General features: G+C 37.5%; 7 protein-coding genes and 1 long non-coding RNA gene across 10 annotated transcripts; 5 read left to right on the forward strand and 3 right to left on the reverse strand.

Moving 5' to 3' along the window:
• Positions 1-230: 230 nt before the first annotated feature.
• Positions 231-2,939, reverse strand: LOC108856756 (protein SINE2). Its single transcript, XM_018630635.2, has 3 exons — positions 2,668-2,939; positions 940-2,097; positions 231-870 (listed from the first exon to the last, which is right to left on the reverse strand). The coding sequence occupies exons 2-3, from the start codon at positions 2,074-2,076 to the stop codon at positions 379-381; spliced, it is 1,629 nt and encodes a 542-aa protein (XP_018486137.1). The 5' UTR covers positions 2,077-2,097; positions 2,668-2,939; the 3' UTR covers positions 231-378.
• Positions 2,940-3,220: 281 nt separating this feature from the next.
• Positions 3,221-4,097, forward strand: LOC108805890 (uncharacterized). Its single transcript, XR_001942465.2, has 2 exons — positions 3,221-3,725; positions 3,809-4,097. It is a non-coding gene; the product is annotated as an uncharacterized LOC108805890 (long non-coding RNA).
• A 2,774-nt stretch (positions 4,098-6,871) lies between these two features.
• LOC108863527 (strigolactone esterase D14) lies at positions 6,872-7,975 on the forward strand. The gene has a single exon (XM_018637981.2). It carries the CDS (start codon positions 6,927-6,929, stop codon positions 7,728-7,730), a length of 804 nt encoding a protein of 267 aa, XP_018493483.1. The 5' UTR covers positions 6,872-6,926; the 3' UTR covers positions 7,731-7,975.
• Positions 7,976-8,009: 34 nt separating this feature from the next.
• Positions 8,010-9,468, forward strand: LOC108863526 (NADPH-dependent aldehyde reductase 2, chloroplastic). The gene is made up of 2 exons (XM_018637980.2): positions 8,010-8,759; positions 8,909-9,468. Exons 1-2 carry the CDS (start codon positions 8,344-8,346, stop codon positions 9,318-9,320), a joined length of 828 nt encoding a protein of 275 aa, XP_018493482.1. The 5' UTR covers positions 8,010-8,343; the 3' UTR covers positions 9,321-9,468.
• A 1,112-nt stretch (positions 9,469-10,580) lies between these two features.
• Positions 10,581-13,308, reverse strand: LOC108863525 (glucan endo-1,3-beta-glucosidase 8). Its single transcript, XM_018637979.2, has 2 exons — positions 12,728-13,308; positions 10,581-11,809 (listed from the first exon to the last, which is right to left on the reverse strand). Exons 1-2 carry the CDS (start codon positions 13,084-13,086, stop codon positions 10,693-10,695), a joined length of 1,476 nt encoding a protein of 491 aa, XP_018493481.1. The 5' UTR covers positions 13,087-13,308; the 3' UTR covers positions 10,581-10,692.
• A 1,176-nt stretch (positions 13,309-14,484) lies between these two features.
• LOC108805368 (uncharacterized) lies at positions 14,485-16,460 on the forward strand. The gene is made up of 9 exons (XM_018577391.2): positions 14,485-14,641; positions 14,718-14,779; positions 14,881-14,965; positions 15,072-15,158; positions 15,240-15,293; positions 15,380-15,567; positions 15,744-15,826; positions 15,913-16,013; positions 16,091-16,460. Exons 1-9 carry the CDS (start codon positions 14,594-14,596, stop codon positions 16,295-16,297), a joined length of 915 nt encoding a protein of 304 aa, XP_018432893.1. The 5' UTR covers positions 14,485-14,593; the 3' UTR covers positions 16,298-16,460.
• A 14-nt stretch (positions 16,461-16,474) lies between these two features.
• On the reverse strand, positions 16,475-18,639 carry LOC108805367 (myb-related protein 2). Of its 3 annotated transcripts, none has more exons than XM_018577390.2 (7): positions 18,491-18,639; positions 18,184-18,401; positions 18,013-18,089; positions 17,857-17,914; positions 17,664-17,751; positions 17,510-17,579; positions 16,475-17,274 (listed from the first exon to the last, which is right to left on the reverse strand). In XM_018577390.2, exons 2-7 carry the CDS (start codon positions 18,392-18,394, stop codon positions 16,591-16,593), a joined length of 1,188 nt encoding a protein of 395 aa, XP_018432892.1. In that variant the 5' UTR covers positions 18,395-18,401; positions 18,491-18,639; the 3' UTR covers positions 16,475-16,590. The 3 variants fall into 3 exon arrangements, with proteins under 3 accessions (XP_018432892.1, XP_018432891.1, XP_056842413.1); XM_018577389.2 differs by having other exon boundaries at positions 16,475-17,286; XM_056986433.1 differs by having other exon boundaries at positions 16,475-17,292; positions 18,184-18,399; positions 18,491-18,632.
• Positions 18,640-21,168: 2,529 nt separating this feature from the next.
• Positions 21,169-24,193, forward strand: LOC108859783 (probable pyruvate kinase, cytosolic isozyme). The gene is made up of 5 exons (XM_057011189.1): positions 21,169-21,531; positions 21,589-21,649; positions 22,368-22,598; positions 22,691-23,155; positions 23,269-24,193. The coding sequence occupies exons 2-5, from the start codon at positions 21,596-21,598 to the stop codon at positions 24,043-24,045; spliced, it is 1,527 nt and encodes a 508-aa protein (XP_056867169.1). The 5' UTR covers positions 21,169-21,531; positions 21,589-21,595; the 3' UTR covers positions 24,046-24,193.
• The last annotated feature ends 1,128 nt before the right edge of the window (positions 24,194-25,321 follow it).

Genomic DNA, 25,321 nt, shown 5'->3' on the forward strand with positions numbered 1-25,321 from the left:
AACTAAAAGTAACCATATTACCTTATTCTGATTCGGGTTCGGTTCTAATGTATAGAAACCTAAACATATTTAAATAATTTTTCGATTAATTATATTATGAAAAATATAAAATATATAATACAAATAATGAAAAAAAATATTAATTTATAGAAAAATAAAAATTAATACCCGCACAGGTGTGCGGGTCAATCTCTAGTTTGATTTATAATTGTATCAGAATTTAGAAGAAATGTGACAAACTTTTGATTAGAAAAAAGAACAAACTAGTATTTGAACATGATCCATCACACAGTAAACAAAAGAACACAAGAGAACGTACAATCTAAAAAACCTAAGCTCTATGTTCTAAGCTGCTTTTTACGTTCATCCCTTAAGTCTTCAAGTAGGAACAAGGTGAGGAGGTATCACCATATCATCTTGCAGATGCGCCCACATAGCAAACCCTGCAACTGCAACAGAGAAGAAACTCAATCCCCATCTTAACACACGCCTGCTCCTGTCCCCTCTTGACTCTACTTTGCCCTCAGAACCCAAATCTGACTTCGGTTTCTCACAGATATCTTCGGTTGGAGTAGTAGCAGTAGTAGTACCACCAGATGTATCATATATTGATGATGACGAATAGCTTTCACTGTACTGTTGCTGCATCTGCTGTCTGTTCTCCACTAGCTCAGTGAATGGATCTTGTGCAAAACCGTGCCTGTGATGATGTGAACCGATGTCTCCTGATTGTCTCTTCTTTGGCTTTCCTCTTGAGCTTCTTGACCGATTGGTCCACGAGCACACGGATTCGTTGAACTCAGAGCTTCTGTTCCTCTGATGGAACATAACTGACTCCATGTTGTCATCTTCAAAACCAGGAAACTGAAACTGAAACCAAAGTAGCAGTTTAATAAAACTTATGTATAAAGAACACAAAAAGATTGTATCATTTCTTACCTGGTCTCCATTTCTTGGACTCTCAAGCACAGAACCGGTTTCTTGGTTATAGACAGCATAGTTCACCAAAGGAGAGCCTGAGACGATAGTTCTTCCACTGGCTATACCGGAAAACAAAACATCTTCCTCTTCTTGATCATTAACATAACTCATGCTATGTGCTCTCAGACTTGGTGTAGACTTCACTGATCCACTTAATGAGACTCGAGTCTTGGAGTTCTCTGCACCAAACATTGGATCTTCTGACTCTCCTATCAATCTCCCTGCTGTACTCATGGTTTCATAAGCTGCCATCCTAACAAAATACATCTCATCTGTCAAGTGTTTCTCCATCTCTTTGTATATAAGCTCAAGCTCAGAGCAAATACTCTTGGGATTCAAATACTTCATCAGAAAGTTAAGCATCTGCACAGCTAAAAGCCGTTTCTGAGAATCTCCCTCAACAACGCCTAACTCCAGAATCCTCAGACCAGACTTCACCAAAAGCCTAGCATACGCCTCAACGATAAAAGGATTATGCTTAGCAAGAGCTATGACAAGCGCCATGTGAGACTTTGCTTCACTCGAAGTGGCTTCAAGAGCAACAGCCAAGCTCTGACAAACGCTGTTCACCACTTCACTAGAAGCAAAACGCCAGTTGTCGCAATCCACAAGCGACTTCAAGCAAAGAGCAGACCCCAAAGCAAGATGCTGCTGATGCTGCGTATCCAAAAGAGAGTCTGAGAGCGGCTTACAAAGAGAATGAATCACATTCCTTCTCTTATCCTCCGGCGTTGCGGGATCGATCCCGTATCTAGCAATAGCAGCCACCGCCTTCGAGCAAGCCTGCTGAACACCTAAGGAACCATCACAAGAGCTCAACGTCCTTACGATAACCGGCATGATGGTTTCCACATGGGGAGCGATCTTTACTCCATGAGCACGAGCAAGGTCTTCAAAGAGAGACACAGTGTAGCCACCGGACTCAGAACCAATCTCTTTGGTCTCAGAAACTTGAGCAACAAACACATGTATCACTTTTGCGTTCAAGTCTTTCACAATAGTTCTCAAATTGCTCATTGCAGTCTTGTTGGTCTCTGGATCTTTGTCAAGGTTAGCCAACTCTTGTCTAAACGCTGAACCGAGGTTTCTCCCCATTACCGCTTCCTCCTAGTCCCTCTGGAAACAAAAGCCACAACAAAGCCATCTTATGCGACAAGAACTGTAGTGTATACAAAAACTTTGAGATGTACAATCATTTGAATATAAGATAAGATTCGTTTATCATAACCACATTACCAAAATAAACATATTCAATGATTCTAAACCATATCCTTATTACCAAAAAAAACTCAATTCCCCCCCCCCCGCCCCAAAGAAAAAAGTTATCAACTTTCTTTGGTAAACCGAGCGAAAAGTATCATTTCAATTCATAAATTTCGAATTCCCGCTAATTTTTAGAGTAAATCGATTACTAAAAAAGTCTTAAAGGTTCGATCTTTATGCTACAATAAACATCTTGATCTGTGAAACGTGAATATCATCGAAAGGAAAATGATATCGATTTATGAATTCACGAAAAGGGTTTTCTGGGTTAGCATCGAAAACGTAAATAAACGAATAGAAGAAGAGAACCAGTAAAAAGCTAATCGAGAAGAAAAAAAGGTATCGTATGATAGATATAGTGAAGAACAGAGTTTCGTATTTTTCTGCAAAAAGTAAAATTGATGAATGAAGAGCGAAGAATACCAGTGTCTGATATAGCGGAGATTGAAACCCAGGAACTTGAAAGTCTTCAGATTCCAGAGAGAGAGAGAGAGAGATGGCACTTTCTTCTCTTCTTTACGATACGACGCGAAGGAAAGGATTCAACTTCTTTTTTTTTTTGAACGTTGAGAGTTTGGTGAGATGGGCGGGTTTATGGTAACTCTCCGTAATTTTTGGGTCTTAACCAAATCTACTCCCTTTATTTTCTGTTTTTTACTTATATAGCACCAACCTTTTAGATTTATCATTGTAAGCCTATGCGATTCGTTTAATTTCATTAATAGGGCTGTTCGTTTGGTTGCCGCAGCTACCTGCGGCTGCGGCTGCGGCAATTTTTTTTTAAAAATCTTGTTCGTTTGATTGACGCCGAGTCCTGCGTCTAACGCTGCGTCCGAACGCTGCGTCATGCGGCTGACGCCGAAAAATCCAGCGTCCTGCGGCATGCGTCCAGCGTCTATTCGTCGAAGTTACGTTTTTACCCTTGACCTAATTCATTATTAACAAAAAATAACCCTTTCTTTTCTCCTCCCACTGACGCTTCTGTTCTCTCTCATCTCTCTGAGTCTCTCCATCTCTCTCGATCTCCCATCTCTCTCGTTCTCCATCTCTCTCCATCTCAGTCTCTCTCTCCATCACGGCTCTCTCTCCATCTCAGGCTCTCTCTCCATCTCAGGCTCTCTCTCTATCTCAGGCTCTCCATCTCTCTCCATCACGGCTCTCCATCTATCTCCATCAGTTTGAATGTGTTTAAGCCTTTGTTTACAAATTACTTAGAGGAAGCTTTACTGTTAGGGTTGGCTAGTGATAGAGTAAAGGTGTAAACTTGTTGATTATTTGAGACGTGTTCTTGTTGTGAGGATATTTTCAGGAGAGTGGATGATGATGATGTAGAGAACATCCTTACACCACTAAAGCTGGGGAATGTAAAGAACAGAGGACATGAGCGGTTACTGCAGCAAATCAGAACAAACCCACCATCTCCTCAGTGCTTCTCTGAGAACCAGACAGCTTCTTTGAAGGCCTTGGCGACCGAACATACGGTATGTGATGCTCATATTCCTCTTCATTTTCCTGCTAGAGAGACATTCCTGAGCAAAAGTATGGTTTTATCGTGTGTACACAGGTTGAAAAAGTGGTGAAGAGAAAGGAGGAAGGAGAGCAGGTCAGAGACAGTAACAACAACAAAGAAGGGAGGGGCTTGGACGTTCTATGGTTCTTAAAGCCTTGCTCTATGGCCAACTAAATTCTTTTACCAAATACGTTTTTTTATATCTGATTCATTCTTTTGTTAAAGTTCATTTTTATTAAATTGTAACTGATGATCTTGCTCAGATTCATCATGTAACTCTGAGCAATTTGTATCATTCAATCTCACCTTTACATACAATAAATAAAGTTAATTGTCAGTTAAATGTGATATTTATTTAAAATTTGATGTAAATTATTTTTTATCAACCAAATTGATGTATTATTTAGCTTTTGTTTCATGATAAATATTTTGAGTTATTTTTTTTTTTAATTTAGCTTATGATTTATGATAAAATATTGTTACATTTGTATATTTGATCTAAAATTTATTACCAAGTAAATATAATATTTTATGGATGCAAATATATTTAAACTAGATTTTATTTATTTAAAATATAATTTTACAATTTTTTTTGAAATAAAATATGAATAAATAAAAATAACCGCAGCGTCTGTCAAACGAACAACGATCTACATCAGCGGCAGCGTCGGCGTCTGCGTCTGCGTCTACGAAACGAACAACAATAAAACTTCATGATAAATATTTTGAGTTATTTTTTTTTTTAATTTAGCTTATGATTTATGATAAAATATTGTTACATTTGTATATTTGATCTAAAATTTATTACCAAGTAAATATAATATTTTATGGATGCAAATATATTTAAACTAGATTTTATTTATTTAAAATATAATTTTACAATTTTTTTTGAAATAAAATATGAATAAATAAAAATAACCGCAGCGTCTGTCAAACGAACAACGATCTACATCAGCGGCAGCGTCGGCGTCTGCGTCTGCGTCTACGAAACGAACAACAATAAAACTTCATTGACGCAGCCGCTGCCGCCGACGCCGACGCTGCCGCTGACGCCGAAAGCTGCGGCGACCAAACGAACATGGCCTTTATGGATGCAAATATATTTAAACTAGATTTTATTTATTTAAAATATAATTTTACAATTTTTTTTGAAATAAAATATGAATAAATAAAATAACCGCAGCGTCTGTCAAACGAACAACGATCTACATCAGCGGCAGCGTCGGCGTCTGCGTCTGCGTCTACGAAACGAACAACAATAAAACTTCATTGACGCAGCCGCTGCCGCCGACGCCGACGCTGCCGCTGACGCCGAAAGCTGCGGCGACCAAACGAACATGGCCAATGTCAATTACTCCGGAATGGTCTGAGATTCTGATTTATTTAAGTGCAAAGGTGTTTTTTAGTAGTTTAAATTAATGATGGTTATTAATATTGGAGGTATATGAGCCTGTTGAAACTAATTAATCTAAAAGTGTGTTCCTTTGGAGATTTAACCCCAAATGGAATTGATAATGTTATGCGTTTGTTTTAGGTTATCTTTGTATAGTCTTGTACAGTTGTGGGTTTAGAGTTATTTTTAAAAAGTATATTTTTAAAATTGTCTTTATAATTTCTTAAAAATATATATTTAATTTTATAAAATCTCGTTTAATTAGATTTCCTACTTTATGGGGTATTTGTCCAGATAAATTTTTGAATATTTTTATGGAAATCTTGGTCAATTTGCATTAATTTTGTAAAATTATTACTATCAGTTGATTTATATTTCCTTAGTTCATTCCCTGATTTTTGGTCCAAATACAATGTCTGGTTTAATTAGGCAATAAGATTTTGACTAAAATAAATAATTTAAAATACAATAAATTGGGAAAATCTTAAAATTTGTTGGCCAGAAAAAGAGAAAAATGGTCAGAAATAAAATAAATGTAAATGACGTAAACTTGAAATTACTAAAGTTAAATTATAGTCTTGTGGTGTCGAACATGGTAAACACTATAAAACGAAAATTCACTGTGGCACAATAGCTTGTAGCTTCTTTCGTATGATCATGCTGTAAGACTAAGACCATTTGGGTTCGTTGGCACAATATCTTGTTTGACTCAGGAAACTAAAATAAGAAAACATTAGATGCTGATCCTAGTCTACACCTTGCTTGCACAGTTGCACTCTTGCTCCTTCTTGCTTAGGTTTGCACCTGAGATGCCAAGAGAAATAAAATCTGAAGCTAAGAGAGAAGGTTAAAACTAGATTACAAGGCTGAGCAACATAGAAGAAAAAATCAACCAAAAGTAGTATTAAGCGTGCCACTTAATTACTTGGTTCTTTTATAAGCAAGTATCAACCACTAACTAGTAATCATTAATCATCCATGTTTTTATAATCTCTCACGAGCTCCACTAACCAATCATATTATTAACTTTTATAATCTCCATCAGTCTCCCCTCTGTATAAGAACGCCCACACGCACACAAGTGGTTAGTTCTAGATTAATCATGTTCATTAGTTAAACATAAAAGACACTTATCTCAGACAAGCCTTTTTACTCAAAATAGAGAGCTCGTCACAGACTTTGACGAATTGAATTACAAATATTTTAAAAGTTAACTACATTCCCAAAAACATGATTTGTAATTTGCAGACAATTATGATCTATGATGTGAATGGAGTCTAACTTGGTTGGAATATATGTTTCTAATACTTTTCCACGTGTAAGTGATTTTACAAAAAAAAACGGAACAAAAACCTAAATTATCCAATTGATCTATTGATGTCTTCAATCTTATTATCATTATCTTAATGAAAGTTAGGAAAACAGTTGTATGCTCTATATTATTCCTGTCATCACCATCCAATCTATGGATAGACATTGCTTAATGAAAACACAAATTACAGAATAACATGGCTGAGAATATCTAAAGTACAATACCTAAAAGTCTAATAACAATAATCCTCAAGCATCTTATATAATTTTTTAACAAAAATATCAAAGTACAGTAGGAGGAATAATCAACGCAAACTCTTTGTGTCCAGAAGTTTTGTTCAAAAAGCATAAATGATATTAAATGCAGTGGAAAAGAAAAAAAGAAAGATAATAACATATTCATAACTAAAACTTTTATATAAACAGTACCTCCCTTTCTTTCTCCACCATTCAAACAAAACCCAAAAAATGAGCCAACACAACATCCTCGAAGCTCTTAACGTCCGGGTCGTGGGCACGGGCGACCGGATCCTAGTCCTAGCCCACGGGTTCGGCACAGACCAATCCGCCTGGCACCTGATCCTCCCTTACTTCACTCAAACCTACAGAGTCGTCCTCTACGACCTAGTCTGCGCCGGCAGCGTCAACCCCGACTACTTCGACTTCAACCGCTACACCACCCTCGACCCCTACGTCGACGACCTCCTCAGCATCATCGACTCCCTCGGGATCCAGACCTGCGCCTACGTTGGCCACTCCGTCTCCGCCATGATCGGGATCATCGCCTCGATCCGCCGCCCGGAGCTTTTCTCGAAGCTCATCCTCATCGGAGCCTCTCCTCGGTTCCTCAACGACGAGGACTACCACGGCGGGTTCGAGGAAGGCGAGATCGAGAAGGTGTTCTCGGCCATGGAGGCTAACTACGAGGCATGGGTCCAGGGATACGCTCCTTTAGCCGTCGGGGCGGACGTCCCCGAGGCGGTTAGAGAGTTTAGCCGGACGCTGTTCAACATGCGTCCGGATATCTCTCTGTTCGTGTCGAGGACGGTGTTCAATAGTGATCTCAGAGGCGTTCTTGGGTTGGTGAGAGTGCCTTCTTGCGTGATTCAGACGGCGAAGGACGTCTCGGTTCCGGCTTCGGTGGCGGAGTATCTACGTGCTCATCTCGGTGGGGATACGACGGTGGAGACGTTGAAAACCGAGGGGCATTTGCCGCATCTCAGTGCTCCGGCGCAGCTTGCTCAGTTTCTCCGGCGTGCACTTCCTCGGTGACTTTTTGTTTTTTTTTTCTTTTAATAGTAAAAGATAATTTGAAGAATATGGTTTTGTGGGGTCCACGTGGGTAACGGAGGGCCTCTATTGGTGGAGGACAGTATGGTATCGTCAAATCTAGAGATAAGATTGTTCACTTGACACGTGTTGAACGCATCATTGCTTTACTTTTTTGAGTGTTTTGAATTTTGATTAGTTAGTTAATCACGAGTTTAAATATAATAATACCGCTAATTGTTAGTGGATTTCGCAGAATCACTAACTAAAAGAAAATTTCAAACGTAATCTTATCTTTAATTTTACGCTTGACATTTCCACCCATATTGTTTGTTACTATAAGGTTTGGTCGTTGGAAGTGATAAAAAAATCTTCTTAGCCTCAACAGTTTGGAATGTGAAACATGCATGTTTTTAGTTTGCTGTGTGTACGTGATGGAGACAGAACAGAAAACGACAACAAGGAAAAATCAGTACTAGAAAACTATTAAAGCAATGTGCATACGAATTGACAAGCTCGACAAATCGCAACACTCATTTTCAGGACATACAAGATAAGGTTTATTAAACTTTCAAAAATATCATCAGAATTATTTAGGGAGTAAAATATTATTGGCATGGCTGCATCGTCGTCAGTTTCTTCGCCGGCGCTTTGTCTCGCTGGTCGAGTCGCTATAGTCACGGGATCATCCCGAGGAATAGGCCGTGGCATAGCCATCCACCTTGCGGAGCTTGGAGCTAGGATCGTTATTAATTACTCCACTAACTCTGCTGAGGCCGACAAGGTTGCGGCGGCTATTACCACAAACTGTCCAGATAACGATGCAGCAGAACAAGTTACCGGAAAACATCCACGTGTCATCGTCGTCAAAGCCGATATCTCGGAGCCTAACCAGGTGAAGTCGCTTTTCGATGAGGCGGAACGAGCCTTTGGGTCACCAGTTCATATCCTGGTTAACTCTGCTGCTATTGCTGATCCCAATCACTCGAGTATTTCAAACACATCAGAAGAACTCTTTGATCGCATTTTCAGGTTAGATATAGTTTTTATTTTATTTTTTTATAACCATTTATGTCAATAGTTAGAGAAGTTACGTTTGTTTAATTTCACATTTTTATAACGCACGTTTAATTAAAAATAGTGTGATTTGGATATGCTGTATGTTTTGTTTTTGATGATAGTGTGAACACAAGAGGTGCGTTTTTATGCGCTAGAGAAGCAGCCAACAGGCTAAAACGTGGAGGGGGTGGCCGGATCATCCTCCTCTCATCTTCCCTTGTTCAATCCTTGAAACCATCCTATGGCTCATACACTGCTTCAAAGGCAGCCATAGAAGCCATGTCCAAAATTCTTGCAAAAGAGCTCAAAGGAACGCAGATCACAGTGAACTGTGTTTCTCCTGGACCAGTCGCCACAGAGATGTTTTTTGCAGGACTGAGCAATGAGATTGTGGAGAAAGTAAAGGCACAGAACCTATTTGGTAGGCTTGGTGAGACCAAAGACATTGCAAATGTTGTTGGATTCTTAGCCAGCGACGCTAGCGAATGGATCAATGGACAAGTCATCATTGCTAATGGTGGCTCTATCTTGTAAAGAAAAAAAGGTTGTGCCATGAGAGTCACCAAGAACCCGACCAAACGATTGAACATAATTATACATAGTGCTCTGGAGTTGGTTTTCTAATCTGACTAGGAAAAATCACATTATCCTTGACAAATATGAAAAGAAATCAATGTAACCATTGTAAACACCTTTGGGGAGATCCCTGGATCGTTGTTATTACAGCAATGTCCATATGATCTCTCGTCTCATGGAGTTTCACTTGATGGACCAGCAAATTTATTCAGCTTATGAGATATATCATTGGCTATTTGTTCGATCATGGCCGCTTCATTATCCCTAAAAAGCAATAAAATGGCTACAACTCATTATAAACTAAGGACAGTTCATTAAAAACATGAGAGAAACCAATCATGACATAAATATTCGACTTACCACAAGTATCAAGATTATCAAGAACTCGATTATATATTAAAAAGTGATAAATTAAAAGAACTAACCAGTTTTTTGAATGATAACCAGCTATTGTTGCCACTTTAGCTAAAGCTTGTCTCCATCTGACAATGTCATCCTTAATTTTTCCTGCACAAGTTTTCATAAAGACCCTTCCGAAATGTCCGGTCAGCTTTTTAACCTCAGATGGATCAACTTCATAGAAGATAACCATCCTACTACACCCAACTTTTTCCTACTACTCATGATCTCCGCCAATTCGTTCAGACACCATGTGGAAGAAGCATAGTTTTTAGAGAGCAGGACAATAGCGATTTTCGATCCCCTGATAGATTTTATGAATCTAGGACCAATTGATTTTCCCCTCTCGATGTTGTTATCAACAAACGTGTCGATCGCTTCTCTTTTGAACTCTTTTAGAAGATGGCTAAGGAAGCCTCTTCGGACATCTGCACCGTGGAAGCTTGGAAAGACATCGTACGTGCAGTTGAGATGGAATGATGAAGTAGTTAAACCGAAAGCAGAATGATCTGATATTGAATAATATTGACGTAATTTGAAATTACTATAGGCCATGAATAGCATTGTACCAAAAAGCGTGAAGAGGACTCTATCTAGAATGTATTTTTTTAGTGAAGTTGAAGCCATTAGACTGCAGATGGAGGAGTGGATGATAAAGATCACACAAAGGTTTAAAATGCAACTTGCAGAATGAAACGGAAAGGACTTAATTTGGTCAACTCATGGAAAGGGATCTTTTAGTTAATCATGCAAGGTTAACTCTCTAATCCTTGATTAAAAAAGACTGATGAATGTCAAAGTTGGTTTATTAGCCAAAAGTCAAACAAAAAAAACAGTGTATTATTTTGTATTTTATCCAATGGAATAAGACATCAGATGATTGATGAACAAAGAATCAGTCATACACAACAACATAGACATCTGTATAATCTCATTCTGTCATGAGAAGAAACATCAAGCCACTCATCACCAAACAGAACCTAAAACTGTAACTATAATCATAATGTCCAGACGATGGCTTTCCAATCTGAATCGGAAAAACGCATTGTCCTTGAGAAATATTCCGCGTAACGATCGTTGCAAGCCCTTCGAAATCACACGCTTGAGCTTCTTGGTTTTGCACTTGGAAATACATATTAAACGCGTAAGAAGCGTTTCCATTAGCATCAAGATTGCCACATGACGACCCATAACCCAAAGCAGTACAATCCGAGAGCGAACACGCGTAGTTTATGTTATCACCAAGCCTACTGATATTACCACGACCGTTCGGATTAAACATACACCACTGATTTAGCAAGTACTGAACGTTTTGAGCTCCGGTCAAGAACTTCTTCTGACCTTGTCCTTGTAAATCAACCGGGAATTTCGGTTGTCCATCGTACTTGAATATCCCCCAGTGACGTTCGAAGTTGCCCGGTGCAACGCTTTTAGCATCTTCATCGATAAATCCGAAAAGATAAACCTCTATATAACCTTTACGCATGGGTGTACCAATATTGTTAGCTAACCGGGGAAGCAAACCGGAATAAAACCGTTCCGCGTTTGCAACGTTTGCGTTCTTATCTCCATCCGTAGGCCAACCAACTTCTCCAACGATCACCTCCATATCACCGTGGTTCAACGCGTTTAAAGACGCTAAAAGAGTGTCGAAACTAGCGTCGAAGACGTTTGTGTAGATAACGCCGTTATCGTTAACGGTGTTTTGGCCGTCGAAGAAGGCGTACTCCAAAGGGAAGTCGCTGCTTAGGTAGAGACTCAAGAAAGGATAGATGTTGACGGTGAAAGGAGCTTTGTTCTGTGCGAGGAAGTTGACGATGTCTGTCATTTCTTGGAGGATGTCGGAACGGAATCTTCCCGCGGATGGGACTTGGTTGTCCGGGGGAGAGTTGTAAACGTCGGCGTTTAGAGGAACGGTGGCTTTGATGTAGTCTCCGATTCCGGCTTCGTTTAAAGCGGTTTGGATGTTGACGAGTGCTGGATACGTTAGGTTTATGAATGATCCGTTGTATGACGTCAAGAATGGCTCGTTCCCTACCGCAACATATCTGCAAATATATCAAAATATAAAAATATAGATAACTTTTATTTATGTAACTTTAAAAATACTGTTTTACACATAATTGTAGACCATAATTTCTAATTTTCTAAACCACCAAGAAAATGCTTTCTTAAGTTTCATTTCGGTAACTACATAATATTTGTGGTAAATAAATATTTATTCTGGTATAGGTCTTTTTAAAGTTTTGTTTTCTGAAAGCAGGTCTTTCTTAACGTTGGCACAATGAAATGTACATGTGATCTTGTACATGGTGTATTTGCAAGGTTTGCATCTTTTGCAAAAAAAGAGGAACTCAAAAAGTCAGTGACAAAAAGAAAAAGGAACTCAAAAAGAAAGATGGGCAGACTGTTTTTTTCCAGAAAAAAGTTTTGACCATGTGCAATAAATACATTACACACATGACGGTCTCGTCCATGCATATTTGAATAAAATGAAAATATATAGGGATATACAGATGACCGCTTCACGAATGCATAAACCAAACTCAATTATTCAGTTGCATATAAGCATGCATATTATACTGAGTTCTTTTAACTTTAAATTTATATGTTCAATAGTAAGATATCTATGTTATATATATTAGACAATACCAGGTTAGCAACTAATATAATAGAGATCATTTCAAATCATTCACTAATAAATAATCGACCAATAATGGCATTTTACAGACACGTAGAAGAGAAAAAGATATTTTTGATTATCCAACTAGTCAACACTCAAAACCAACGTGTAAAGGATTGGAGCTTGTCTAATCCATTATTGTTATTATTATGTATTTTATTTTTATCAAAAATTAATCTATTATTATTGTCAACATCTCTTTTCATCATTTTACCCTTTTTGTTAAACGTTAAACTTCAAAACAATCACATAATAGTAAAATTTTCAAATGAACAAAACTTACTTGATCTTAACGCCGTCGTTGAAGTTGAACCTAGAGACGTTTCGTTGGACCCAATCTTTAGCTCTTTGATAGGTTCCCATCGCTCTGAGCAGATCATTTGGGATAGCCACCATTACTTCAACGCCTGAACCTGCGAGAGCTCCCATAGTCTCCGTGTCAGCATCGAACAGCTTCACTTTTTTAATGTTGTTGTCTACAAGCATCCGCACCACCGTCTTTGGTGGAAGCTGATGACTCGCCATTGTTCCCCAGTTTACTCCCAAAGCAGAGACGCCTCCGGATGATAAGTAGACGGTGGAGATAATGATTAAAAAAACGGCAGAGCTAGTAATGGGACTCTGTTTCTCTCGATGATACATTTTTTTTAATCCTCAGAAAAGAAGAATCTGCTGGGTTTCTATTTGTTTCCGTGTGATGATAATGGGGGGAAAGTATGAGAAATAAATAAGACTTCGTGTGGGCTTCTGTTTTGTTGTAATGATTGAATAAAATATAGTGTAAGCTGATAGAGAGATCTGACTCGGGGAATAGAATAGAAGAAGATATCAAATAGAATAGGTAAGAGAGACTCTATAGAAGGAAGAAGAAAGGAACAGGGTCAAAAACCGGCCTTTGAAACAAACAACCGACCATAAAAATAATAATAAACCATCACATCAAACAAAAAAATATACGTAATTAACTTGCAGGTTCACACGCTGGACTAGAGAAGTATTAAAATGGCAGGTTAAAATCGCTATCGTGATTATGTGTTTTACGAATCGTATCGTTTTAGTTAGGTCCATTCAGTCGACATGAACAAATACTATAATCTCTTTTAATGGATGTTAGATATAACCAAATGGCAAAAAGAAATATTCGCATAAGATAATATTTAGTGCTGAGAGTTACTATGAGAATGTCGTCAGCATCAAAGCCATAATCAGACCAAACACAAAGATGGGAACTGAAATTTATACTCAGCAAACATGTGTTGAAGAGGTTTCAATTTTACTTTGATTTGGTTTCGTGAATCATTGGCACCCACTTCTTTTTGGTTTTGATTATGACATAATAAGAAGAAAAAGACAAGTGGCTTCAAATTTGGTTAGCTGCGTCGACGAAACTCCAAAACATTATATTATAAATGTACAAAAATATTAACATAAAAATAATAATACAAGTCTTATATACCAGATTTGGTGTATATATTGGCTAACGTGGTGATTAGAGGAGAAAATGTTTATATTCTAATTTTCACAGTCGTCGAGTATGTACAAAATGAACTTACGAGAAGAAATCCCGATGATGTATGCAAATTAAAACTTCAATTAAATACCAGAAACATCCAAATATTAGGCATGACGATAGAGATTCTTGATTTAGTAGCCCATTATTATAAAACAATGAAGAAACACACCTATTAATTGAAGCATAAACTAGTTACGGTTGGTCAATGAAAGCATATCTTCATGCATAAATGACACAATTGTACTGTAAATTGTGAGAGATGTTAGTATATGATTTTAAATAAACTTATAGTCAAAATAATCAGTCAAAAAAGAACTTTTAATCAAAATAAAAACAGCCACTAGATAAGCAGTTAGACATGAAAAATTAGCATACGGAGAGAGAGACCGATCATGCTGACTTTTGACTTTTTTATTATTTGTCAAACGAAATAGTACTGTGTTGAATGAATATCGCGTCATAATAATTATTCAATAGTTTTGGGCCTACATTTATGGGCCTTAAATGGGGTTTCTTACAAGCATTTCTTACAAGCATTAATAAGCCCATGGAGACGTTCTAACAAAACCGCTAACACGGTGATTGCAGAGGCGATCGATCAAAGAGGCATTCCGTCGAACAGTTAGTGAGCGCGGAATGAAAGGAAGCAAGGCGAATCTCTCTACACTAGCGGAGAAATGCAAAGTCAGTTCCCCTCACCTCTCTCTATTGCTTTGTATATCCAAAATCTGCTGCTGATCTCTTCTCCCTGATTGTGCAGACTATAATCGTTTCGAACTGGAAGGGGTATCTAAACACCATCAAACCCGAAGATAAAGCTAGGTCCTTTCCTACTTATTCTCACCATTCAACTTAGTTTCAGCATCTTTTTATTCAACATCGATCATGGGTTTCTGCTAAAATTGTATTTTTTGGATGTTCAGTATAATACATACTTCAAAGGTTAAGTACGTGATGAGACGAGGAAAGCCTTATCTCTGGGTTCCTGAATCTGAACCCCACAATGTCGTAAGCTTTCCTTCTTTTAACTGTTACATAAAGTTCCCATCATGGTTAATACGTGGCAGGGTTTAACATGTGTTTGAAATTCATAATTCTCCTTCTTTTCTGACAGAACATAATGTTTGATGAACGTGGATCTTTTTCCGTTGCTCATCCCTATCCTGGTCCCCTTGCCGCTTTGTTGAAATCAGTAGGAAAGGTTTGTTGTGTGTGTGTCCATTTTTCTCACCATTCACTGTCTTCTTTGCGTTACAGCTTCTTGAATCTTTTATCTTTGCAGGTTCCAAACCGGGTTGCTCTTACCGGAGAAATCATCCCTGTCAAGGAGAAAAGGGTAAGACTTCATCTATGGATACTTCCAATTCAAAGACTTGAAACCTTTCTTTATTCATCAAATTCTTGTGTCTTCTTGATATAAAGATTGAGGCGGTGAATAAATATGTGGAGGAAGCTATACAATCAGAGATGAGAGCCATTAGCGACTCCCCATATTCGGTACGCAGTATCTTGAGCTCTTCCGATCACATGTATGCCTCCCGGTGCGAGAGTCTTAAAGACCTTGTTGATGGTGGCAATGAAAAATACGTTATCTACAAGTTTGTTCCCAGGTAACAAAACACATTATGTTTATGGTTAGAGTAGTAGGTTTTAATGAAAGATAGTAGTCTCTCTGTTTATTGAATCTTGCTTCGTGTAATTGTCTTTGAGAGGTAGAACCGATCACTAAAGATGTCTTATGATTGCAAAAGATGATGAATTTATCTTTATCTTGTTTCCTTCTTAGCTCATGTATGTTTATCGACGCAAATGGTGCTAATAGAGAAATAGACATGAAGGTCTTGGAGCTCTCAAAAGCAGATCCATTAGGTAATTAACTAGAGACTATTGATTTCAAAATATGGATTGTTTGCTTCCTCTTAAGTTATCTGCATTGGATTTCATTCAATTCACAGGGGCTTGGTCTACAAACATTGTGGATGGAATCAATAAGGACGAATCTAGAAGACGGGCTTTGATTCTTTTCTGTTTATACTATCTCGACATCAACGCAAGGGTAAAAAGTTTATATTTGCTGCTGTTCTTGGATCTCTCTAATATCGGTTGTTTACTGTTTCTTTTCTTGGCGATTAGGATGCTTACATGGTATCTGTGGATACGAAAGGATTCGACTTACTCGGGAAGGTACCGAGTGAGGAAGAAGCTGGAGATGAGTATCAGTGGAGAGAGTTCAGGTTCCAGTTTGAAGAAGAGGTGAAAGACGTTGAAGCTTTCTGCCACCAGCTTATGGAAATGGAACAAGAGGTTGTGAACAAGTTCACTGACCATACCGGTTTGTGATTTCAGTTACTTTAATCACGAGCCAAAGCGGTTTACATTTCTAGTTAAATGACAGTATTATTAAAGTTTGCACCGGTTTTGATACGGTTTAGTTTCTATCTTGTGACGCTTTACCAGTATAAATCCGGTTGGATCGTATTCATGAAGATAAGAGTTTATGATTCTTGAATGTCTATATTGAAGTTAAGACACTTCTCTGTATATATATGAGCTAATAACAATGAATAGCGTGGTACATTTTCCTCAAGAATCTTGATTCAAGATGTATCTTTAACCCTTTGGTTAAATCCTTTTCAGTTCCAGCTAAAACCATTCAAGTCGAACTGTTTCGGCCGCGTTGTACAGTAGTTCTCGACATGTGTGTTGAGATCTAGCTCTGTCTTTGTGCTTTGAGTTTCAAGCTTATGTTCCTCACTCTTATCAGTGAATCTTTCTTCTTTATACTCATTTACGTTTCCTTGTTGATGACCTCTGTGTCCGTGCATTCCTACTCCCATTGTCAGTGTAGCTGGACTCCTCTCCGAATATGAGATTCTTTGTTCAGCGCCACTAACCATTGACGTTGAAAGATATGGATTCCCTCTCAGACCTTCCGTCCACGTGAGCTCCATCCTTTGGAACAATGGTTCTTCCATAACCTCTTTCTGCTCGGATGTTGAGTCACCAATATATGTTCTTAGCCCTAACCTGTTGTTCTCTAGCATTTTAGGGTTTTTCTGAGCTCCCTCGCTTGAGGTCAAGCAACTTTGGAGGGAACAATCAGGTGGATAAGTTGTTTGTGTGCATAGGTTTTGAAACTCTTTTGGTTCGAGCTGGAAGCTAGTGTTTGGGTACTCTGCTGATACTTTGGATACTAACTCCGAGAGCTGAACTTTGGCAGCTTCGATCCCAGCTGGACTCAGGTTCTGTCTTCCAAGAGTCTCTTGTGCCTTCTCCAGAACTGATTGCAAGTACTTCCCTTGAGCCTCTATCCTGAGCTGCAAATGTCGCTGTACCTGACTCAGTTTTAAATACGATTTTAAAAAACTGAAATGCTTTTATCTTTGTAGACGCTAGGAACTTATCCTACACAATCATGATGTTCACTTGGTATGAATATGAGAAAAGCAAACTCCAACAAACACTTAACAGCTATTTCTAGGTGTTTCTTGGATTGCAAGGAATCTTAATGTTTTAGAATGGAGGTAAAAAGTGTTGTATGAATAATGATACCTCAAGTTGCTCATGAAGTCTTCTTTGGACCTCTATTTGCATTTGCAGTGCTTCACCTATAGGTGAGTTCCTGGTTGCAGATGCATTAAAGTCACTTAGTGATCAAACTAATAATTTAGAAGCAAATATAGACAAAACGTTTAGTATTGCGTACTTGTTTGGCTGTGGTCCAATGCTTAAACTCTCACTTTGAATTTCGTCTGCATCAGAAGGGCTCTTTTCTTCCATCATGGTCATCATACCTATAAGAGTAATGTTAGGTTTGGATCTTTAATTGACGATCTAAAGTTTGTATATGTTAATCTTCTGTCTGTTCATATCATTAATTAATAAAATTAAAATTTTACCTATTTTGTTTAAGCCGCTGTTAGCTTGTCCGTTGAGATTCTTGCTCAGCCTGTATTTCTGGTAGCCAAATTTCATAAAGTTAACAACTCTTGTGAATCCAAAAAAAAAATATGAACCAAGCATATATATGTATGTATCAAGTGTTGATGACTAACCTGAAGATGACTTTTGAGATGGTATAAGGTAAGCCCTGGAATACCCATGACTTTCATGATTGTTTTAGGAGTTGCTTCTGCAACAAGTTAACCAAACAATATTTATATCTTAAAGCCTGCTAGCTATAGCCAAATTAAAGAATTAATAATCTTGTTTATGATATAACTCACTGTCTGCTCCACCAAGCTGATTAACTGCTTCGATGAATCTCTCATGAAGATCAGGAGTCCATTTTAAGCGTGGCTTTGCATCGGTTGAAAGGATGAGACCAGAATCTCCTGGACTGTTCCCTCCTCTAAGGAATGGATGCCTTTCAGAAGCTAAGTGCATTCTTGAAGAAGAGAGGATGCTCTTTCCTTGGTGCTGGTTTTGGTAATACATAAAGTCTCTACACAAAAAGGTCAAATGCAAGTTTAGTTATCACCACCTGGAGATTGCATTAAACAATGATTTTGTCATGATTCACGTTTTTTTTACCTGACACGATCTGAACTCTTCTCTCGGAATTTCCAATGGGTGTAAACTCCAACAACTAAGGAAGATGTTTATATTGCAAAGTCTTACTTGTTCTTTATATTTTATCAGGTTGCTTTGGTGCAACTTTGCTTTATATAGGAAGAAGTTGAATGGAGAGAAAGGAGGGCAAATTAGAGAAACGATGATTAAGGTTATGGAATATGAATAACTGGTCCAATCGATGCTTTGTTAGTTGTGTCCTTATCGTTTGAAGTGTTAATTATGCTTTTGTTTCTAGATGATTTTTTCTTTCTTTCATGTATTGATTGATTCCTATGGACTACAACTTTTCAACCCCAATTAGATACCAGAATTGATCCACAATTAATGCATCATATGCGCATTCTCTAGCCATTCTGGCAGAGGGAAGTATCTTATTCCCTATTTTTTTCCCTAACTTTTATTTTACTTGGGCTGTGGAATCGACTATTTTCTTATTCCTTGATATTTTCATAGTCACAGCTCTAACCTCTCTCTCTCAGAATATTCTCAATGCTTTTCATTCGTCTGGATTGTTTTTGTTCCTTGTTCATAGAGTCATTTTCTTTCTCTAGGTACATTATGATGAGTCTAATGATTTTATCAGGACTTTTAGTCACATGTTACTGATGTTAAAAGGGCTTATCTGGCTAATGTTAAATACTCTTTTTTTTTACTCAGTCCAGTAAAGAATCATTTGTTTAAGATAGCAAACAAATGAAAGTTTTAGTTGGAAAATTTGTTTTGCTTTAAAAGATGATAAGGAATATTTTCATATTGTCTCCTTCAACAAGTTTAGTACCATATTCTCTCCATAGAGTATAAAAATTACTGGAGGGTCCCATTTTCTTAGCATTCTTTGATTAGCACAAACCATTTGGCCCCTCCATGCCTGTGTATTATTATGTTTGTATTTTTACATGTCTAGTCTGATCTAATAACTACAACATTCTCTCCGGTGCATGTGTGTTTGCTTGCATTAATATGTTCATACATATTTTAGAAGTGAACATATCTATTTCTATTTCTTGGCTTTTTTCTTATTTGCTCTATACTTTCCCTCAACTAACAATGATTTTTAGCCGTCTTGAGTTTTCAAAAAGTTTATGCGTGCATATATATTACCACCAAGACTTTGCATCTTCAACAGAATAAGGCCATAGAAAAAGATAAATAGAGATTGTGATTGACAAATGTTAAAGTTGTGTAGGCTACTACTACTCTATCTGCAATTAAGAATATATCCAGTTTTGAGTCCCACATTAGCTAAATGAGTGCTTTGATATGGTCTATATTATTCATAAGGGAAAAGGTCGAAAAAACAAATATTATGTTCCTTGGAATGATATCTTTGCATTTATTTTATACCGAACCAAACTTTATAGGCGATATCTCATGGTTGTGATTACTCAATACACTTTATTCGGTTTTTGGGGGAAGGAAGAACCTATCATAACCTTCAGTAAAAAGCATTTGAGCATATTACCAAAATAGTTGATCCCCATGTGGGTGAGAATATGCTTTTCATGTTGTGAGTTGCAAGTCTCTAAAAGTCTACTTGAATGAATCTCATCAAACTCTCTCCTCTCATATTGTGATTTCTTTTTCTTTTTACCTAAATTTCTGTTTAATTACAGTTCTTTTTGTAAAAGGTTATAAAGTGAATTAGTTCCTAATCCAACCAAGACTTTCAGAAAATGCATGTAAAACGATATTCTTGATATTCACTTTTATTCACTGCAGGTCATACTTTTTGAGTTCACAGCAAGGTTTTGCTCATGAAAGGTTTTAAGATTTTGTAGACAATTCTTGTTAATAGTTTTTTTTTGAGATAATTCTTGTTGATAGTTATACACTCTCTTTTACCCATTTGAAAAGGCATTGTATAGAGTGAACAGAAAGAGAGAGGGAGAGTGGGTGATAGAGACTAAATGTTCTTCCTTGTACGTTCATTTAAATAGATTCTTGTTCTAGTTTACGACTAAACTTTATTCTTATTGATGCTTTGAAGCTCTCGCGTAGGGAGCATACTTGTACACGTGGGCTACATTCGCCTGGAAAATAAATAAATACCCACGGAACTATATTCTTTTGCTTATGAAAACAAAATAAATAAATTAAAGAAAATAGAAAGTGGGTTCTCTTGCTGAGATTCTGCAGAATGAGAATCAGAAACTCCGAAGAAAAAAAGGTTATAAAGGTGAGTCGCACTCTCAAGTCAAGAATCTTTGTTATTCATCTTAACCCTATAGTAATAAAAAATAGAAAACGAAAAGAGAATAGTTATTCTAGGTTCGTTTTCTTGCCACTTATAGCTAGTCTTGTTCCATTACTTGTTAACATCACTGACTAGAAGAAGATTAGGCTTTATCTCAATTTTTTTTCGTTATTGCAATGTTTGTTCATCGTGACATATTGTATCAAGTTCATAAATCACTGCACTGAACCTCTCTCATTAACCGCATGCATTCATTTTTCATCCAAATTGAATTTTTAACCACTACATTTAAATAAACATATTTTAACATCCCTCGTGGTCTTAACCTTCAAGTTTGAATCTCTGGCTGCAAGCTTTCGAATTTTGTAGTTACTAATACTATTTATTTACTAGAATACTAGTATATAATCTCTTTTGTACGATTACTTCGTTTACCTTATTTATTTTAGCTCTCTGGAAAAGAAAGATTCCGAAGATAATCTGGTTAAGCAAAGACTTTGAGCTTTTCGCAAATTGTGTGTTATAAACTTTGGCATCGGATCAGGTTTCACCTGAATGTTGGGTTAGTTAAATATTAACAAAAGAACCTGACTGGATAATGCTCACTAACGGCTGGACCGGACCGGTATGTAAAGGAACGGCATTGAAAACGTGACAGTTAGTGATTTGGATGTATATAAAATGAAACTAGACTAAGCCGCAGATGATCTGAGGAATGTGCTTTGTGTCGGACAAAATGGCGGATTCAGAACATAACATCACAACCAGCTGGCATCACCGTGCTGATCCTTTTACGAAAAACCTGGTATTTATTTCAGCTTATCACAGAAATTTTATTGGTTACTGAGATTTTTTTTCGCAGAAAACTAATGAATCGTAATGAATCAACTCTGGTTCCGTTCATCAGGGATAGCTTCTCCATGGTAAGACGAGTTTCTTCTATAGCTACACAAATTCATTCCTAGTTACATGGTGTTTCCAAAAATAAAATACTTCTTTCAATATATAATTAATATCTTAATGACATATATGTTTGCCTCGCAAGAAATTGACAGAAATTTATTGCTGCGAACTTAGAAACTGTACTAGTCTATGAGATTTACTGATTTATTGTGCGTATTTAATAAAAATGCTTAATAGTAGGTTCTCGAGTTTTCCCCTGATTTATCTAAGTTTACTCTTATTGACGGTTTAATATTTTCATTCTTGAGATACAAGAACATCATTAAATGTACAGAACGACAGTTTCCTTTTGAAAGCAAAATAGAAAATTCTTATTTCCAAAACCATGAAGTTTTACTTTTTATATGTAGACAACTTTTTTTTTTGTATAATTGTCCTTACTTGAAACACAAGAATTCAATAAATGATTTTCCTTTCTCTTCAGTTTTGATTTAACGTTGCACGTTATTACCAAAATTACACCATACATAAATGGAAATTGTTTTTTTTTCATATTTTCCTTTTCCTGATGTGAAAAAGGAAACTATTTCTCTCCAAGTTCTAAACGGATTCCTATATAAACAAACATAATGCAAGGCTCTAATCACAAATCATATTATTTCACAATTTATTAATCTTACATTCTCAAAACTCTTAAATTTAGTGTTTTATTAAAAAAGTTCTTTGACAATGGAGAAGATACTTGATGGAAGAACTAATGGAACACTCAAGAAGACCAAGATCGTGTGTACTCTTGGACCACAGTCCAGATCTGTTGAGATGATTGAGAAGCTTCTCAAAGCTGGTATGAACGTAGCCCGTTTCAACTTCTCACATGGTACTCACGAGTACCACCAAGGAACTCTCGATAACCTCAGAACCGCCATGAAGAACACTGGTATTCTCTGTGCCGTCATGCTTGACACGAAGGTAACCTAATTCACTAACTTTTCTGCGACCTAATAATAATAATATTCGATTTATGGATTTTAATTTAACTCGGTTTAATTTGTTTCTTTTAGGGTCCTGAGATTCGAACCGGATTTCTCAAAGGAGGCGGCAAACCAATTCAGCTAACTCATGGTCAAGAGATCACAATCTCAACTGATTACACTTTGCAAGGAGATTCAAACACAATCTCGATGAGCTACAAGAAACTCGCAGAGGATCTCAAATCAGGGGGCAGGATTCTCTGTTCCGACGGCACAATCTGTCTGACCGTCTTGTCGTGCGACAAGGTTAACGGTCTAGTCCGTTGCCTTTGCGAGAACTCAGCAACCCTAGGAGAGAAAAAGAACGTTAACCTCCCAGGAGTTGTAGTTGATCTCCCGACGCTCACAGAGAAAGATCAAGAAGATATTCTCAAGTGGGGAGTTCCAAACAAGATCGATATCATTGCTCTTTCCTTTGTCCGTAAAGGATCTGACCTAGACCAAGTCAGGAACTTGCTTGGTGATCACGCAAAGCGAATCATGCTTATGTCAAAGGTATATTAATTTTTTCTGAAACATCCATATTTTTTATTTTTCTATTTGGTCAATAACACACATGTTTTTATTAGTTTTAATACTTACGTGGTGATGTAATAATGTCTTGACAGGTTGAGAATCAAGAAGGAGTGAAGAACTTCGACGACATTCTTAAAAACTCTGATGCGTTCATGGTGGCTAGAGGCGACCTAGGGATGGAGATTCCGATCGAGAGGATATTCCAAGCTCAGAAGATGATGATCGAGAGAGCCAACGCTGCCGGGAAACCAGTCGTGACAGCAACGCAGATGCTCGAGTCTATGATCAAATCTCCTCTTCCGACAAGAGCCGAGGCCACAGACGTGGCCAACGCCGTCCTAGACGGCACGGACTGCGTCATGCTCAGCGGGGAGACCGCGGCGGGAGCCCACCCCGAAGCCGCCGTGAATATCATGGCGAGGATCTGTAAGGTGGCGGAGGACACGCTCGACTACGACTCCGTGCACAAGAAGATTCAAGAAGCTGCTCCGTTGCCTTTATCCACGGTCGAGGACTTGGCAGCTTCTGCGGTGTCCAAGGCGATGAAGCAGAGCGCCAAGGCGATTGTGGTGCTCACCAAGGGGGGATACACGGCGGCGCTTGTGGCGAAACACAGGCCTAGCGTTCCGATTCTTTCGGTGACTGTCTCGGATGATGGAGAGTCGAGGTGCTGTGAGTCTGTGGCGAAACGTGGCTTGATTTACCGTGGGATCGTTCCGGTGGTGGCAAGCAGTGGTTCGGCAGAGGAGGCGACTAAGTTTGCGATCGAGTTTGCAAAGGAGAAGGGGATCTGTAAGGGTGGAGATTCGATTGTGTTGGTGCAGTACATCGATGGTTCCTCTGTTCTCAAGATCATGCAAGTGGAGTAGAGTGTTTTATTTCTCGGACATGGGGTCAGTTTTTGAAGTTCTCAACATTTGTGGGGTCAAATTTAGAGTCTGAGAGAAATAATTTTGGCCGCAATATTTTTTAAGTTTGACATTTTACGAATCGATTATATTATTTTTAGTTTGCTCAGGTTTCAAATTCGTGTATTCCAATCAACTCAAATCGAACCTTTTTCAAACGTGTTACTTCAAACGACGTAAGTATGTGCATGGATTATTTAAACTCTAACGCTCTGGCCTTCTTGATATTTTACATGGGCTCCTTTCCCAAATTTAAAATATTGTTTCCTAAACAGTGATTAAAACTAAGTTCTTAGCATAAAAATATTAATATAGTATAATACAATTTGTGCTTTTAATTAAAATTTATTTACTTATAAATGCTTAATTCAATAAAAACATGACACATGTCCTATTAATTTTTTTTGTCACACAAACAACATGTCCTATTAATTAGTGCAAGAGTTTTTTGCAGAGTCTATGCAGAAATCTTTTCACTTCTACTTTCTTTAATTTTCTATTTTTTTCTTTTTCTTAATTAATGAGATACTTAAGAAGAAGTCATTAATGGACTTGCTCTAATCTATACTATTAAAGCAGGATCCTATTGGCTTTTTTACTAAAAATACCCCTTTCTTTAATAACATTGCATATTTCATTAAGGGCAATCAAGTAATATTAATAACAAATCTATATTGGATCTTTTTTTTAAATCCAGCCCATTGCCCACATCATCTCTTTTGGGCCATTTGGGCCGATTAACAAATCAGATTCAATTTTTATTTTTTTTGGATTGAGTTCGAGTCGGATCTTTCCGGATCCGGGTGGGTTCGGTTCTCATGCATAAGAATCTGAAAAATAACCAAATAACCAAAATATCTAAAACGGGTTCGGTTATTTATACTCAGAGTAACCAAAGTATCCGATTCAGTTCAATTTTTTGTATCCAAATTACTCAAAAGTAACCAAAAGTAACCAAAAATATCCATTCTATACAGTTTTTTTGGATAAACTTTTATCCAAACTATCATATTTTATCCAAAAATACTCAAAAGTACTAAAAATGACTACTATAGTTAACTTATGATATTAATTTAAAATATTAAAATAATTATAAATATAATTATAACATATATTTTTAGATATATATTCACATTTCGGGTATCTTCGGGTACTCATTTGGTTCTCGGTTCGGATCGGGTTCGGATCGGTTCTTCGGATATAGCAATTTAGAATTTATTCGGATATTTACCCCGGG

This window comes from Raphanus sativus, chromosome 5, assembly GCF_000801105.2.
Source record: "Raphanus sativus cultivar WK10039 chromosome 5, ASM80110v3, whole genome shotgun sequence".
Classification (NCBI taxonomy): Eukaryota; Viridiplantae; Streptophyta; class Magnoliopsida; order Brassicales; family Brassicaceae; genus Raphanus; species Raphanus sativus.